The sequence below is a fragment of the Cebus imitator genome, unplaced genomic scaffold, assembly GCF_001604975.1.
Source record: "Cebus imitator isolate Cc_AM_T3 unplaced genomic scaffold, Cebus_imitator-1.0 Scaffold46, whole genome shotgun sequence".
Classification (NCBI taxonomy): domain Eukaryota; kingdom Metazoa; phylum Chordata; class Mammalia; order Primates; family Cebidae; genus Cebus; species Cebus imitator.
This window is the reverse complement of record NW_016107361.1, coordinates 920,800-937,345: the sequence shown is the minus strand read 5'-3', so window position 1 is coordinate 937,345 and position 16,546 is coordinate 920,800. Positions and strand designations below refer to the sequence as shown.

Here is a 16,546-nt window from a genome sequence, read left to right as displayed (position 1 = left end):
GTATTTTTGTAGAGACGGGATTTCACCATGTTGGCCAGGCTGATCTCGAACTCCTGACCTCAGGTGATCCACCCACCTCAGACTCCCAAAGTGCTGGGATTACAGGCATGAGCCACTGCACCGAGCCACACACTGGCCCTTAATCTAGTTCCTTTTCACTTTTTTCTTCTTTTTTTCAAGCAACACCAGCCTGAGAATAATCCACATTCTGTTCTGAAAATGTTATCTTTTCATAATGCACATCAATTGTGCTTCATATTCTAAGTTATGTGTACTATCTAAGCACTTCGAATAAAGCTTATAAAAGTCATTAGTTTAATATTGTGTACTGCTTGTTTTATAGAGATATCACTGATGTAAATACCATTTGGTATCTCATGAACATTTTTCTAAATGGAAAGTTCTTAATAATTTACCAGTGAGGGGCGGGCAATAGGATAGATTAAAACATAGCTTTTATTCAATATAAGTAATATAGAAGTTAATAAGAGACAAATTCCAACTCTAATTAGCTGACCCATATTCTGTTTCTTAATAGGAATCAACCCTCAAAAGCGTATTGAGTGCCTTATGGAATTTGTCAGCACATTGCACTGAGAATAAAGCTGATATATGTGCTGTAGATGGTGCACTTGCATTTTTGGTTGGCACTCTTACTTACCGGAGCCAGACAAACACTTTAGCCATTATTGAAAGTGGAGGTGGGATATTACGGAATGTGTCCAGCTTGATAGCTACAAATGAGGACCACAGGTATATACAGAGTTTTATATTACTTTTAAAATATAGAATTTATACTCTCAAAAAGGCTTAATTGTAAGCAATGTTTTATATAATCATAAGTTTTAAGCCAAAATATATTTATTACTGTGAAAAGATAACTACTAACTCTTAGTTTAACTCATTAGTGTACTTAATATATAACAGTTTATAGTATCATAAAGGAGACTGAGCAAACGATACTTGAGAGGTATAGCCCATATGTGGAGGAAAAAATAGTCACAAATATTAGAACAAAGTAATCACTTTCTATTAGTATAGTATAAAAGACCGTGAAAACAAAATTTAAAACAAGACAAAAACTATGAGCATGATCCAGAGAATGTAAATGTGAACTGGGTGCAGTTCACATTTTTCTAATGCTGTCTTAGTATCAATAATCATAATAATTTTTTTTTTTTTTTTTTTTTTTAAACTGTGAAGCCATTAACACAGGATGGTGACCTCACTGCAGGATCAAACAGAGCAGCTGGCTGGGGAAAAAAAAAAAAAAAAGCTGAGAGTTGAAAGTGCAGACAGGGCTGGGTGCTGAGTGGATAGATGGGGTTAGAGGACAGATGTCTGAATGAGAAAACCAAGCCTGGGAGACTTAGGCAAGAGCTAGCACAGCCACCTGTCATGCCCAGAGCTGGGACTGGGGGGCTTTGCCGTGGCCCGGTTGGCAGGGGGTTGGGGACAAATCCTGAAAGGAGATGGTGTGGTTAGATGTAAGTAAGAACTTTTATTTCCATATGGTGCTTGGGGTGGGGTCTGATGGGGGCTACAGGGAGGTGCTCCCTGGTCCCCACCCCTACAGCTGCCGATAGGGCCTAAAGATGTACAATAAGTGGGTCTTTCGGGGGAACAGTCTGGAGTGGGAGAAGCCCTGGGTCCCCTCTTTTAAGACATCTTCACGGGTCCCCTCACGGAGCCCATCGCGGATGGCCTGTAGGCGGTGTCGCTTCTCGCTAAGCCAGTGGCCACCCTCCGGGACATCCTGGTGGGACCTCCGCTGTGGCAGCTTCATGATCCAGAAGGCCACCCGGGGATGGAGTTCTGCATGGAAGCTGTTCATGGCCTTCCGGATAGGCACCAGGGCCTCCTTCTCCTCCATCCTGGGTACCTGGGGAGGAAGAACAAGGAGACCCTTTCATACTCCAAACAGCACCCCAGGATGGCCAGTCCCCACTGACCTATTCAGCCCACTTTGCAGATGACAGGGTGCTTTTTGGTTTCAAAAGCCCTGTTTGAGGTTTACAAAGCACTTGGGTTTACACTTAAGGACTAAAAATACTCTGAGGTTTATAGAATGCTTTGGGACGGAAATTCATTTGGGGGCTTTCAGAAGGGAGGTAATAGAGCACTTCAGGGATTATAATGCCTGTTGGGATTACAGAGCACTTTAGGGTTAAATCCTCTCTGAGGTTTAGAGGCTAACAGTTTAAAATGTACAAAGCACTTTGGGACTAAAAACTCTTGGGTTTACTGAAGACTCAGGACCACAAATGCAGTGTGTGATCCTTCATTGATCCTGGATCAAAAGCTTTCAAGGACAGCTTTGAGTCAAGGGAGGAAGTTTGAATACAGACCGAGCGTCTGTTTGGTCCTTGCAGTTCAAAGGGTGGGCTGCTGTTGTGAGTATACAAATTAATGGGTCCCACCCCACCCAGACCTGCTGAATCAGAGTCTGCCTTTTAGTTGATGAGGTCTGAGAAGTCCTGGAGGAGACTGTTGTCGGTTAAATTGTTTCCTTCTGACCAGGCTCAGTGGCTCACCCCTGTAATCCCAGCACTTTGGGAGACTAGGGTGGGCAGATCACAAGGTCAGGAGTTGGAGACCATCCTGGCCAACATGACAAAACCCCATCTCTACTAAAAATACAACAAATAGCCAGACATGATGGCACATGCCTGTAATCCTAGCTACTTGGGAGGCTGAGGTGGGAGAATCGCTTGAACCCGGGAGGCGGAGCCTGCAGTGAGCCGAGATCATGCCACTGCATTCCAGCCTGGGTGACAGTGCGAGATCCAGTCAAAAAAAAACTACATTGTTTCCTCCCCAAATTAATATTTTGAAATCCTAACCTCTAATACCTCAGAATGTGGCCTTATTTGGAACTAGGGTCATTGCAGATAGTTAGTGAAGATGAGGTCATTAGATTTGGCCCTAATCCAACATAACTGGTGTTCTTTTTTTTTTTTTTTTTTTTGAGATGGGGTCTGGCTCTGTTGCCATGGCTGGAGTGCAGTGGCACAATCTCAGTTCGCTGCAGCCTCTGCCTCCCGGGTTCAGACAGTTCTCCCACCACAGTCTCCAGAGTAGCTGGGATTACAGGGGCACACCACCATGCCAGCTACTTTTTCCATTTTCAGTAGAGATGGGGTTTCACCACATTGGCCAGGCTGGTCTTAAACTCCTAACCTCAGGTGATCTGCCCACCCCAGCCTTCCAAAGTGCTGGGATTACAGGTGTGAGCCATCGCACCCAGCCTGTGACTAGTGTTCTTATGCAAAGGGAAAATTCGGACACAGATGCACACAGGAGTACAGCAGATGGAGACAAAGGCAGAGATCATAACCAAAGAACACCAAAGGTGGCCAGCAAAGCACCAGATTGTCCCTCACAGCCTCAGAAGGAACCACCCCTGCTGACACCTTGATCTTCAATGTTCAGCTTCCAGAATTGTGAGACCATCAATTTCTGTTAGAGCCACCCAGTTTGTGGTACTTTGTTTTTTTTTTTTTAAGATGGGTTTTCACCATNTTTTTGAGACAGTGTCTCACTCTGTCACCTGGGCTGGAGAACAGTGTTGCAACCTCAGCTCACTGCAGCCTCCACCTCCTGAGTTCAAGCAATTCTCCCACCTTAGCCTCCCAACTAGCTGGAACTACAGATGCACGCCACCACACCAGGCTAATTTTTCTGTTTAGGTAGAGATGGGATTTCACCATGTTGTCCAGCTGGTCTTGAATTCCTGGCCTCAAGTTACCCGCTGGCCTCAGCCTCTCTAAGTGCTGGGATTATAGGCATGAGCCACCATGTCCAGCTAATAATCATAGTATTATTTCACTAATAGCCATTCATCCAGTCTGCTAGAGTTGCAGAATCTAAGAGAGTGCCTCAGATACAGGGCACACGTTTTCGGATCTCTGACTCTGTATTATGTCAACAAAAATACAACTGTCTTTTTTGTTTGTTTTTGGAGATGGAGTATCGCTCTTTTGCCCAAGGTGGAGTGTAGTGGCGCAATCTCTGCTTACTGCAGCCTCTGCCTCTGGGGTTCAAGTGATTCTCCTGATCACAGAATCTAGATTTGTAGATTTATTTTTCTACTCTACCTTCACCTGTATTTTATACTTTTTGGTCCCTCACTTTTGCTTTTACTACTCCCAAGTTGCTGGGTTTACAGGTACCCACCACCATGCCCGACTAATTTTTGTATTTTTAGTAGAGATGGGATTTCACCATGTTAGCCAGGCTGGCCTTGAACTCCTGACCTTAGGTGATCTGCCGACCTTGGCCTTCCAAAGTGGTGGGATTATAGGCATGGGCAGCTGGCCAAAAATATGGGTATCTTTTATAGCTTATTCACTTTTAAGTTTTTGATGCAAAAACTACAAGCCTCGTCTCCTTTTCTGCTATGCAAAGAAGATTTCTTAAGTCTAGTAACTACTGACTGGACTGCTGAGAGAAGACCACCATGTTAAAGCTTATTGTGTACCCTTGTTAGTCAGTTTTAAAGCCCACTAAAGCTGAATATGCTGTTATTAATCTTCAGTTTGCCTGCATTAAACAAGCTGTTGTTCTTTCAAGTCCCAGAGTTAATTATGCTGAGTCTCACTTTTTGTTTTTATATGCCTTAAATGTTTTGAAAACTTTCTTACTTTATTTAAAAAAAAAAGCACAAAGTCTGCCAAAGAGCACTTTTTTTTTTTTTTTTTTTTTTTTGAGATGCATTCTCATTCTGTTGCCCAGGCTGGAGTACAGTGGTTTGATCTCGGCTCATTGCACTTCCGCCTCCCAAGTAATTTCTCTTTGCTCAGCCTCCTGAGTAGCTGGGACTACAGGCGTGTGCCACCATATTCGGCTAATTTTTGTATTTTTAGTAGAGACAGGGTTTTACCATGTTGCCCAGGCTGGCCTCAAACGCCTAACCTCAGGTGATCTGCCCTCTTCAGCCTCCCAGAGTGCTGGAATTACAGGGTTGAGCCACTGTGCCCAGCCAAGAGCACTTGTAAGAGGGATGGCAGTATCACAAAATCAAGGCAGAGATACAGAGATTAAATGTAAGTGTGCTAATCTAAGAGCTTATAATATGCTGACTGCAGAAAGATCTTCAGTCAATTCTATCTACCTCTTCCAAGATGTCTCAATATCAATATCAGAGTGACACTCAACCATAGATGAAGTTACCAGAAAGTCCCTATTCAACATAGGATTTCATGATTTATTTATAGTTTTTAAATGGGGAAACTGTTACCATATGAACAGAGTAAATGTATTTGCCCTACCCCCTGCAACTGTTTTAAGCTATTGAGTCAGAATAGGAAATGTAGAATTGATAAAAAAATAACCTTTACTTTTTTTCATGTGACAGATTAGTACTTTAAAACAATAAACATTAAATGAAATAAGAAAAAAAAGGAGATGTGGAATACTTGGAATTTATAGGATAATTGGTACAATCATATTATGCCTATTGTTTTCTATCCTTTTATTTGTTGTTACTGCATACACATTTTGATGTTAATTTTGTGATCTCTTATTTCAGGCAAATCCTAAGAGAGAACAACTGTCTACAAACTTTATTACAACACTTAAAATCTCATAGTTTGACAATAGTCAGTAATGCATGTGGAACTTTGTGGAATCTCTCAGCAAGAAATCCTAAAGACCAGGAAGCATTATGGGACATGGGGGCAGTTAGCATGCTCAAGAACCTCATTCATTCAAAGCACAAAATGATTGCTATGGGAAGTGCTGCAGCTTTAAGGAATCTCATGGCAAATAGGCCTGCAAAGTATAAGGATGCCAATATTATGTCTCCTGGTTCAAGCTTGCCATCTCTTCATGTCAGGAAACAGAAAGCCCTAGAAGCAGAATTAGATGCTCAACATTTATCAGAAACTTTTGACAATATAGACAATTTAAGTCCCAAGGCATCTCATCGCAGTAAGCAGAGACACAAGCAAAGTCTCTATGGTGATTATGTTTTTGACACCAATCGACATGATGATAATAGGTCAGAAAATTTTAATACTGGCAACATGACTGTCCTTTCACCATATTTGAATACTACGGTGTTACCCAGTTCCTCTTCATCAAGAGGAAGCTTAGATAGTTCTCGTTCTGAAAAAGATAGAAGTTTGGAGAGAGAACGAGGAATTGGCCTAGGCAACTACCATCCAGCAACAGAAAATCCAGGAACCTCTTCAAAGCGAGGTTTGCAGATTTCCACCACTGCAGCCCAGATTGCCAAAGTCATGGAAGAGGTGTCAGCCATTCATACCTCTCAGGAAGACAGAAGTTCGGGGTCTACCACTGAATTACATTGTGTGACAGATGAGAGAAATGCACTTAGAAGAAGCTCTACTGCCCATACACATTCAAACACTTACAATTTCACCAAGTCAGAAAATTCAAACAGGACATGTTCTATGCCTTATGCCAAATTAGAATATAAGAGATCTTCAAATGATAGTTTAAATAGTGTCAGTAGTAGTGATGGTTATGGTAAAAGAGGTCAAATGAAACCCTCAATTGAATCCTATTCTGAAGATGATGAAAGTAAGTTTTGCAGTTATGGTCAATACCCAGCTGACCTAGCCCATAAAATACATAGTGCAAATCATATGGATGATAATGATGGAGAACTAGATACACCAATAAATTACAGTCTTAAATATTCAGATGAGCAGTTGAACTCTGGAAGGCAAAGTCCTTCACAGAATGAAAGATGGGCAAGACCCAAACACATAATAGAAGATGAAATAAAACAAAATGAGCAAAGACAATCAAGGAGTCAAAGTACAACTTATCCTGTATATACTGAGACCACTGATGATAAACACCTCAAGTTCCAACCACATTTTGGACAGCAGGAATGTGTTTCCCCATACAGGTCACGGGGAGCTAATGGTTCAGAAACAAATCGAGTAGGTTCTAATCATGGAATTAATCAAAATGTAACCCAGTCTTTGTGTCAAGAAGATGACTATGAAGATGATAAGCCAACCAACTATAGTGAACGTTACTCTGAAGAAGAACAGCATGAAGAAGAAGAGAGACCAACAAATTATAGCATAAAATATAATGAAGAGAAACATCATGTGGATCAGCCTATTGATTATAGTTTAAAATATTCTACAGATATTCCTTCGTCACAGAAACAGTCATTTTCATTCTCAAAGAGTTCATCTGGCCAAAGCACTAAAACTGAACACATCTCTTCAAGCAGTGAGAATACATCCACACCTTCATCTAATGTCAAGAGGCAGAATCAGCTTCATCCAAGTTCTGCACAGAACAGAAGTGGTCAGACTCAAAAGGCTGCCACTTGCAAAGTTTCTATTAACCAAGAAACAATACAGACTTATTGTGTAGAAGATACCCCAATATGTTTTTCAAGATGTAGTTCATTATCATCTTTGTCATCAGCTGAAGATGAAATAGGATGTGGTCAGACGACACAGGAAGCAGATTCTGCTAATACTCTGCAAATAGCAGAAATAAAAGAAAATAATGGAACTAGAGCAACTGAAGATCCTGTGAGCGAAGTTCCAACAGTGTCGCAGCACACTAGAACCAAATCCAGCAGACTGCAGGGTTCTAGTTTATCTTCAGAATCGACCAGACATAAAGCTGTTGAATTTTCTTCAGGAGCAAAATCCCCCTCCAAAAGTGGTGCTCAGACACCTAAAAGTCCTCCTGAACACTATGTGCAGGAGACTCCACTCATGTTTAGCAGATGTACTTCTGTCAGTTCACTTGATAGTTTTGAGAGTCGTTCGATTGCTAGTTCCGTTCAGAGTGAACCGTGCAGTGGAATGGTAAGTGGCATTATAAGCCCCAGTGATCTTCCAGATAGCCCTGGACAAACCATGCCACCAAGCAGAAGTAAAACCCCTCCACCTCCTCCTCAAACAGCTCAGACCAAGCGAGAAGTACCTAAAAGTAAAGCACCTGGTGCTGAAAAGAGAGAGAGTGGACCTAAGCAAGCTGCAGTAAACGCTGCAGTTCAGCGGGTCCAGGTTCTTCCAGATGCTGATACTTTATTACATTTTGCCACGGAAAGTACTCCAGATGGATTTTCTTGTTCATCTAGCCTGAGTGCTCTGAGCCTCGATGAGCCATTTATACAGAAAGATGTGGAATTAAGAATAATGCCACCAGTTCAGGAAAATGACAATGGGAATGAAACAGAATCAGAGCAGCCTAAAGAATCAAATGAGAACCAGGAGAAAGAGGTAGAAAAAACTGTTGATTCTGAAAAGGACCTATTAGATGATTCAGATGATGATGATATTGAAATACTAGAAGAATGTATTATTTCTGCTATGCCGACAAAGTCATCACATAAATCAAAAAAGCCAGCCCAGACTCCTTCAAAATTACCTCCACCTGTGGCAAGGAAACCAAGTCAGCTGCCTGTGTACAAACTTCTACCATCACAAAACAGGTTGCAACCCCAAAAGCATGTTAGTTTTACACCGGGAGATGATATGCCACGGGTGTATTGTGTAGAAGGGACACCTATAAACTTTTCCACAGCTACATCTTTAAGTGATCTAACAATAGAATCCCCTCCAAATGAGTTAGCTGCTGGAGAAGGAGTTAGAGCAGGGGCACAGTCAGGTGAATTTGAAAAACGAGATACCATTCCTACAGAAGGCAGAAGTACAGAGGAGGCCCAAGGAGGAAAAAACTCATCTGTAACCATACCTGAACTGGATGACAATAAAGCAGAAGAAGGTGATATTCTTGCAGAATGCATTAATTCCGCTATGCCCAAAGGGAAAAGTCACAAGCCTTTCCGTGTGAAAAAGATAATGGACCAGGTCCAGCAAGCATCTGCGTCTTCATCTGCAACCAACAAAAATCAGTTAGATGGTAAGAAAAAGAAACCTACTTCACCAGTAAAACCTATACCACAAAATACTGAATATAGGACACGTGTAAGAAAAAATGTAGACTCAAAAAATAATTTAAATGCTGAGAGAGCTCTCTCAGACAACAAAGATTCAAAGAAACAGAACTTGAAAAATAATTCCAAGGACTTCAATGATAAGCTCCCAAATAATGAAGATAGAGTCAGAGGAAGTTTTGCTTTTGATTCACCTCATCATTATACACCTATTGAAGGAACTCCTTACTGTTTTTCACGAAATGATTCTTTGAGTTCCCTAGATTTTGATGATGATGATGTTGACCTTTCCAGAGAAAAGGCTGAATTAAGAAAGGGGAAAGAAAATAAGGAATCAGAAGCTAAAGTTACCAGCCACACAGAACTAACCTCCAACCAACAATCAGCTAATAAGACACAAGCTATTGCAAAGCAGCCAATAAATAGAGGTCAGCCTAAACCCATACTGCAGAAACAATCCACTTTTCCCCAGTCATCCAAAGACATACCAGACAGAGGGGCAGCAACTGATGAAAAGTTACAGAATTTTGCTATTGAAAATACTCCAGTTTGCTTTTCTCATAATTCCTCTCTGAGTTCTCTCAGTGACATTGACCAAGAAAACAACAACAATAAAGAAAATGAACCTATCAAAGAGGCTGAGCCCCCTGACTCACAGGGAGAGCCAAGTAAACCTCAAGCATCAGGCTATGCTCCTAAATCGTTTCATGTTGAAGATACCCCTGTTTGTTTCTCAAGAAACAGTTCTCTCAGTTCTCTTAGTATTGACTCTGAAGATGACCTGCTGCAGGAATGTATAAGTTCCGCGATGCCAAAAAAGAAAAAGCCTTCAAGACTCAAGGGTGATAATGAAAAACATAGCCCCAGAAATATGGGTGGCATGTTAGCTGAAGATCTGACACTTGATTTGAAAGATGTACAGAGACCAGATTCAGAACATGGTTTATCCCCTGATTCAGAAAATTTTGATTGGAAAGCTATTCAGGAAGGTGCAAATTCCATAGTGAGTAGTTTACATCAAGCTGCTGCCGCTGCCTGTTTATCTAGACAAGCTTCATCTGATTCTGATTCCATCCTTTCCTTGAAATCAGGAATCTCTCTGGGGTCACCATTTCATCTTACACCTGATCAAGAAGACAAACCCTTTACCAGTAATAAAGGCCCACGAATTCTAAAACCAGGGGAGAAAAGTACCTTGGAAACTAAAAAGATAGAATCTGAAAGTAAAGGAATCAAAGGAGGAAAAAAAGTTTATAAAAGTTTGATTACTGGAAAGGTTCGATCTAATTCAGAAATTTCAGGCCAAATGAAACAGCCTCTTCAAGCAAACATGCCTTCAATCTCTCGAGGCAGGACAATGATTCATATTCCAGGAGTTCGAAATAGCTCCTCAAGTACAAGTCCTGTTTCTAAAAAAGGCCCCACACTTAAGACCCCAGCCTCCAAAAGCCCTAGTGAAGGTCAGACGGCCACCACTTCTCCTAGAGGAGCCAAGCCATCTGTGAAATCAGAATTAAGCCCTGTTGCCAGGCAGACATCCCAAATAGGTGGGTCAAGTAAAGCACCTTCTAGATCAGGATCTAGAGATTCAACCCCTTCAAGACCTGCCCAGCAACCATTAAGTAGACCTATACAGTCTCCTGGGCGAAACTCTATTTCCCCTGGTAGAAATGGAATAAGTCCTCCTAACAAGTTATCTCAGCTTCCAAGGACATCATCCCCTAGTACTGCTTCAACTAAGTCCTCAGGTTCTGGAAAAATGTCGTATACATCTCCAGGCAGACAGATGAGCCAGCAGAACCTTACCAAACAAACAGGTTTATCCAAGAACGCCAGTAGTATTCCAAGAAGTGAGTCTGCCTCCAAAGGACTAAATCAGATGAATAATGGCAATGGAGCCAATAAAAAGGTAGAACTTTCTAGAATGTCTTCAACTAAATCAAGTGGAAGTGAATCTGATAGATCAGAAAGACCTGTATTAGTACGCCAGTCCACTTTCATCAAAGAAGCTCCAAGCCCAACCTTACGAAGAAAATTGGAGGAATCTGCTTCATTTGAATCTCTTTCTCCATCGTCTAGACCAGCTTCTCCCACTAGGTCCCAGGCACAAACTCCAGTTTTAAGTCCTTCCCTTCCTGATATGTCTCTATCCACACACTCATCTGTTCAGCCGGGTGGATGGCGAAAACTCCCACCTAATCTCAGTCCCACTATAGAGTATAATGATGGAAGACCAGCAAAGCGCCATGATATTGCACGGTCTCATTCTGAAAGTCCTTCTAGACTGCCAATCAATAGGTCAGGAACCTGGAAACGTGAGCACAGCAAACATTCATCATCCCTTCCCCGAGTAAGCACTTGGAGAAGAACTGGAAGTTCATCTTCAATTCTTTCTGCTTCATCAGAATCCAGTGAAAAAGCAAAAAGTGAGGATGAAAAACATGTGAACTCTATTTCAGTAACCAAACAAAGTAAAGAAAACCAAGTATCCGCAAAGGGAACATGGAGAAAAATAAAAGAAAATGAAATTTCTCCCACAAACAGTACTTCTCAGACTGTTTCCTCAGGTGCTACAAATGGTGCTGAATCAAAGACCCTAATTTATCAAATGGCACCTGCTGTTTCTAAAACAGAGGATGTTTGGGTGAGAATTGAGGACTGTCCCATTAACAACCCTAGATCTGGAAGATCTCCCACAGGTAATACTCCCCCAGTGATTGACAGTGTTTCAGAAAAGGGAAATCCAAACATTAAAGAGTCAAAAGATAATCAGGCAAAACAAAACGTGGGTAATGGCAGTGTTCCCATGCGTACCGTGGGTTTGGAAAATCGCCTGAACTCCTTCATTCAGGTAGATGCCCCTGACCAAAAAGGAACTGAGACAAAACCAGGACAAAATAATCCTGTCCCTGCATCAGAGACTAATGAAAGTTCTATAGTGGAACGTACCCCATTTAGTTCTAGCAGCTCAAGCAAACACAGTTCACCTAGTGGGACTGTTGCTGCCAGAGTGACTCCTTTTAATTACAACCCAAGCCCTAGGAAAAGCAGCGCAGATAGCACTTCAGCCCGGCCGTCTCAGATCCCAACTCCAGTGAATAACACAAAGAAGCGAGATTCAAAAACTGACAGCACAGATTCCAGTGGAACCCAAAGTCCTAAGCGCCATTCTGGGTCTTACCTTGTGACATCTGTTTAAAAGAGCTGGAAGAATGAAACTAAGATAATTATATGTTAATTACAACTATATAGATATTTTGTTTCAAATGAAACTTTAAAAGACTAAACAATTTTGTAAATAGGTTTGATTCTTGTTAGAGGGTTTTTGTTCTGGAAGCCATATTTGATAGTATACTTTGTCTTCACTGGTCTTATTTTGGGAGGCACTCTTGATGGTTAGGAAAAAAATAGTAAAGCCAAGTATGTTTGTACAGTATGTTTTACATGTATTTAAGTAGCATCCCATCCCAACTTCCTTTAATTATTGCTTGTCTTAACACTACAGATAGAAAATATGATATATTGCTGTTATCAATCATTTCTAGATTATAAACTGACTAAACTTACATCAGGGAAAAATTGGTATTTATGCAAAAAAATAAAATGTTTTTGTCTTTGTGAGTCCATCTAACATCATAATTAATCATGTGGCTGTGAAATTCACAGTAATATGGTTCCCAATGAACAAGTTTACCCAGCCTGCTTTGCTTTACTGCATGAATGAAACTGATGGTTCAATTTCAGAAGTAATGATTAACAGTTACGTGGTCACATGATGTGCATAGAGATAGCTGCAGTGTAATAATTTACACTATTTTGTGCTCAAAAGAAAACAAAAATCTGTGTAACTGTAAAACATTGAATGAAACTATTTTACCTGAACTAGATTTTATCTGAAAGTAGGTAGAATTTTTGCTATGCTGTAATTTGTTGTATATTCTGGTATTTGAGGTGAGATGGCTGCTCTTTTATTAATGAGACATGAATTGTGTCTCAACAGAAACTAAATGAACATTTCAGAATAAATTATTGCTGTATGTAAACTATTACTGAAATTGGTATTTGTTTGAAGGGTCTTGTTTCACATTTGTATTAATAATTGTTAAAAAGGCCTCTTTTAAAGCTTATATAATTTTTTTTCTTCAGATTCTATGCATTATGAGTAAAATTCCTCTTACTGTAATAAAAATAATTGAAAAAGACTATTGCCACTTAACCACTCCATGCATTGGCACTTAGCCATTCCTGAAATTTCTTTTATGTAATTAGCTCTTCTTAATTTTTAATATTTTTCCACTTAAACTTTTTTTTTCTTACTCTACTGGAGCTCAGTAAAAATAAATTCATTATAATAGCAATGTAAACAGCCTAGCACAGACTAAGCATTGAACATAATAGGCCCACATAGATTATTTCCTTTTCTTAATATTAAAGAATTCTGTACTTGAAATTGGTTATTCTTAGGTACAGGTTAGTCTCTTTGAAGCTTTACAGTGTTAACTGTCTTTACCCTTCATCTTGTTGCAGCTGGGTCTGACATGAACACTTTTTATCATCCTGTATGATAGGGCAAAATTTCAGCAATCAAGTATAATCATCGCTTAGCCATGCTCAGAAAATTCAAATCACATGGAACTTCAAAGGTATATTTAATACCATTAAGATATTCAGAAGTATATTTTAAAATTCCTGCCTGTAAAGGAAACTTGGTTTTGATGGGTACAGTTCTAGGGTACATGTTAAGTACCCCCTTATACAAGGGACGGAAGTCCTCCTTCCTGAAGGAAAATAAACTGACACTAACTGAGGTAATTTACTTAATATATCCTGATTTGTTCTGAAAGATCAGAGGGTGACTGGTGATACATGTACACATATTTGTTAAATAAATGAAAATTTATTTTTAGTGATAAAATTCATAAACTCTTATTTGGGGAAGGGAAAAGATTTTTAAGCGTGGTGGGGCACTCAGAAGAGGAGATAAGAGAGGGGTAAACACACCTACCTGGTGCCTTGAAAAATCACATCAAATACTTAATTATCTACCCCTCACCTGTGGTTATAACTTACAGGTAATGAAGATGATTTTTTTAAAGCTGAAATGCCAGTTAAGTGCTATGACTTGAGCTAAGGTATTTGACTCCAATGCCTATATTGTGTCTACTGCACCACTTTGTAAACACCTCAGTTTACTATCTTTGAGATGATTGACATTTAAATTTTTGCCAAATGTTATCTGAAATTGTCTATGAATACTATCTATTTCTGTTGTTCTCCAAGGCTTCCATAAACAATGGAGATACATGCATATAGGTCATAGTTGTTTCATTTTCTGATTTTCTAATTTTTTGAATTATTGCTTGCCAGTTTTTGCAAACCACTTCAAGTATTTTTATGGAAAGAGATGGGGTATTAAGAGATGGGATGTTAATCACTTAGATAAAATGGCCTTTTAATTCAAGTAAGGAAGAAAACATCAATGCTGAAAATGAAGAGTTCATTCCACATGCCAGAAAAGTGGAATTTTTGTAGGCATCACTTAACACTAACACTGACTGGGAGGAGGGCTAGTCTCTAGCACCCATTGAAGTAAAGGTAGCTGGATGAGGCCCTCTACTTAGAGATAGTGGCTCTGAATTCGTAAAGGGGCAAATCTCAATTCTAATTATAGATGTTCACAGGGTGCTGCTATAATTGATACCAGGCCAAATATTCCCAGTTTATGTTTGTTAACAAATGGCATACTAAGCCCAGTGTTGGGAATTAGTCAAGAGTTAGGATGCGTGTTTAGAGAAGAGTGGGGGAGGGAGAGTTCCCTATGGTAAAGCACTTCAAACAAGTATATTGGGATCACCAGGAGTGCTTACCAAGGCTTAGCTGGGCCATACCCCCAGTTTGATTCAGAAGGTTTGGAATGGGGCCCAAGAACTTGCCTCTCTAACAAGTTCAAAGGTGAGGCTAGTGCTGCTGGTCTGGAGACCACACTTTGAGAATTACTGTCCTAAGTTATCACAGTGAAGTTCCTTGAGCGATTATTGCCTTCAGCTCTAGCGGTTCCTTCCAACAACTGGACCTTTCATCTGACAACGTATACAACAAATAAACTGCTTCCCTTAGGCATAAAAGACTTGAATATTGAGCCATCCAATCTGATAATGCCCATCTCAACTCCTGACAGCAGACAAACATAACCAGATGTGAATGAACAAGTAATTCTAAAAACAATTATATCTGAAGTATCAGTTAATGTTCCCTTTGAGACTGTTATTATAAAAGGCAATAACTAAAGCAAAGATGTAATTTGAATTTTCAGTAAGATTAAAAGAGACTATAAAAAGAACTTTGAGATGAGAAACAGTTTATTTCAGATGAAAATGTATCCAGTTTTTTAATATACAGTGGAAGTGCTTAATAATTAGCAAGTTAGATTGATACTTGAGGACAACCTTACAAATTACCAGGGTAATGAAAAGGAAGTAATCAAAGATAAGCCCCTTAAGGATTAAATAGCACTGTAAGTACAATAAAATGTTTTGGATTAAGTAAAACATGGATTATGTTGCCACAAGGTTAATTACATGAAAGGATGAATCTTGAGGATGGAAGCCAGTTGCACAGTATCTGAATATGTTATCACAGGGTCTCTTGGAATCTAAGGAAGAAAGAAAGCACCAGAAATGCAAAAAGTAAATTGCCCACAGCTAAAGAAACATCTGAGTAGTCAGATCATTAAAATTTATGAAATTATTTTTCAAGTCATGGTGGCTGAGGTAGAGTGTATAATTTTTTTCCTTTTTAATCATATTTTCCTCATATTATGCTGACTTTAAAATTTAAAGACTACTTTGTAATATTGAAACCTATGGACTGTGGCTCCTGTAAACCCCAGGTCATTTTCCCGCCATTCTTATAACTGTGATCTATAAAAGTATATTCTGCTTTTTGTTAGGCCATTGATGCTTTTTTTCAACCTGTACGTTCTATGTATATAATATTGTTCTTGGTGCTAAATACACTTTCTTTCCTCTGATATTCAGGATAATTTCCTCTACATGTGTGACTTATTTTCTCGAAGTTATGTGATTTTTTTAAATTAAAAATATTCAACATAATGTATACTACTGAAGGTGACCACTGAATATAAAGCAACATTAGTGAAAAATAACTATTGAAAGGAAATGCCAAACATTAACGGCCCACACCACCTTTTGGAATCCAGACCCTTAGCCTCACTGATTGGTCACTGAACCAAGTACCCAGTCTTTCTCCCTGACCTTGGCTGTTTGTACCAGAGTTAGATATCTGACCTAGAAGAGATTCATCATCAGCTAGTAGTGACCAAAGACTTGTTTATCACTGCTTGGAAAGAAAAAAAAAATGATTAGGTCAATCAGTTTGCAATAAGAGTCACAAAGGAAATTTCTGGCCGGTTCTTGAGTGTGGGAACAGAAAAAGCATGCACAGTTAAGGCTCAAATTGCTACGACTGCCATCATAAAGCTTAAACTAAGAGAAAACCACCTAGTGGAGAAAGAGGAGAAGGGAACAGATACTGGGAGGATGCATAGAGAGCAAGTGAGAGACAAGAGTCACAAGCTCAAAACCAGCCTGGGCAACAAAGCAAGACCCTGTCTCTACCCAAAAA

At 39.8% G+C, this 16,546-nt stretch overlaps 2 protein-coding genes across 16 annotated transcripts in view; one reads left to right on the top strand and one right to left on the bottom strand.

Annotated features, from left to right (window-relative positions):
- APC (APC regulator of WNT signaling pathway) overlaps positions 1-14,210 on the top strand; it is a 153,420-nt gene extending 139,210 nt beyond the window's left edge. For 7 of the 15 annotated variants that reach the window (XM_017527190.2, XM_017527191.2, XM_017527189.2 and 4 more), the window contains 2 exons: positions 539-753; positions 5,531-13,118. In XM_017527190.2, the coding sequence (XP_017382679.1) occupies positions 539-753; positions 5,531-12,101 (6,786 nt within the window). In that variant the 3' untranslated portion in view covers positions 12,102-13,118. Of the gene's footprint in view, positions 1-538; positions 754-5,530 lie in introns of all 15 variants that reach the window. The other 8 variants (XM_037737978.1, XM_017527188.2, XM_017527199.2 and 5 more) reach the window with 2 other exon arrangements.
- LOC119470986 (dickkopf-like protein 1) lies at positions 1,482-2,094 on the bottom strand. Its single transcript, XM_037737981.1, has one exon. It carries the CDS (start codon positions 1,871-1,873, stop codon positions 1,571-1,573), a length of 303 nt encoding a protein of 100 aa, XP_037593909.1. The 5' UTR covers positions 1,874-2,094; the 3' UTR covers positions 1,482-1,570.
- Positions 14,211-16,546: the final 2,336 nt, after the last annotated feature.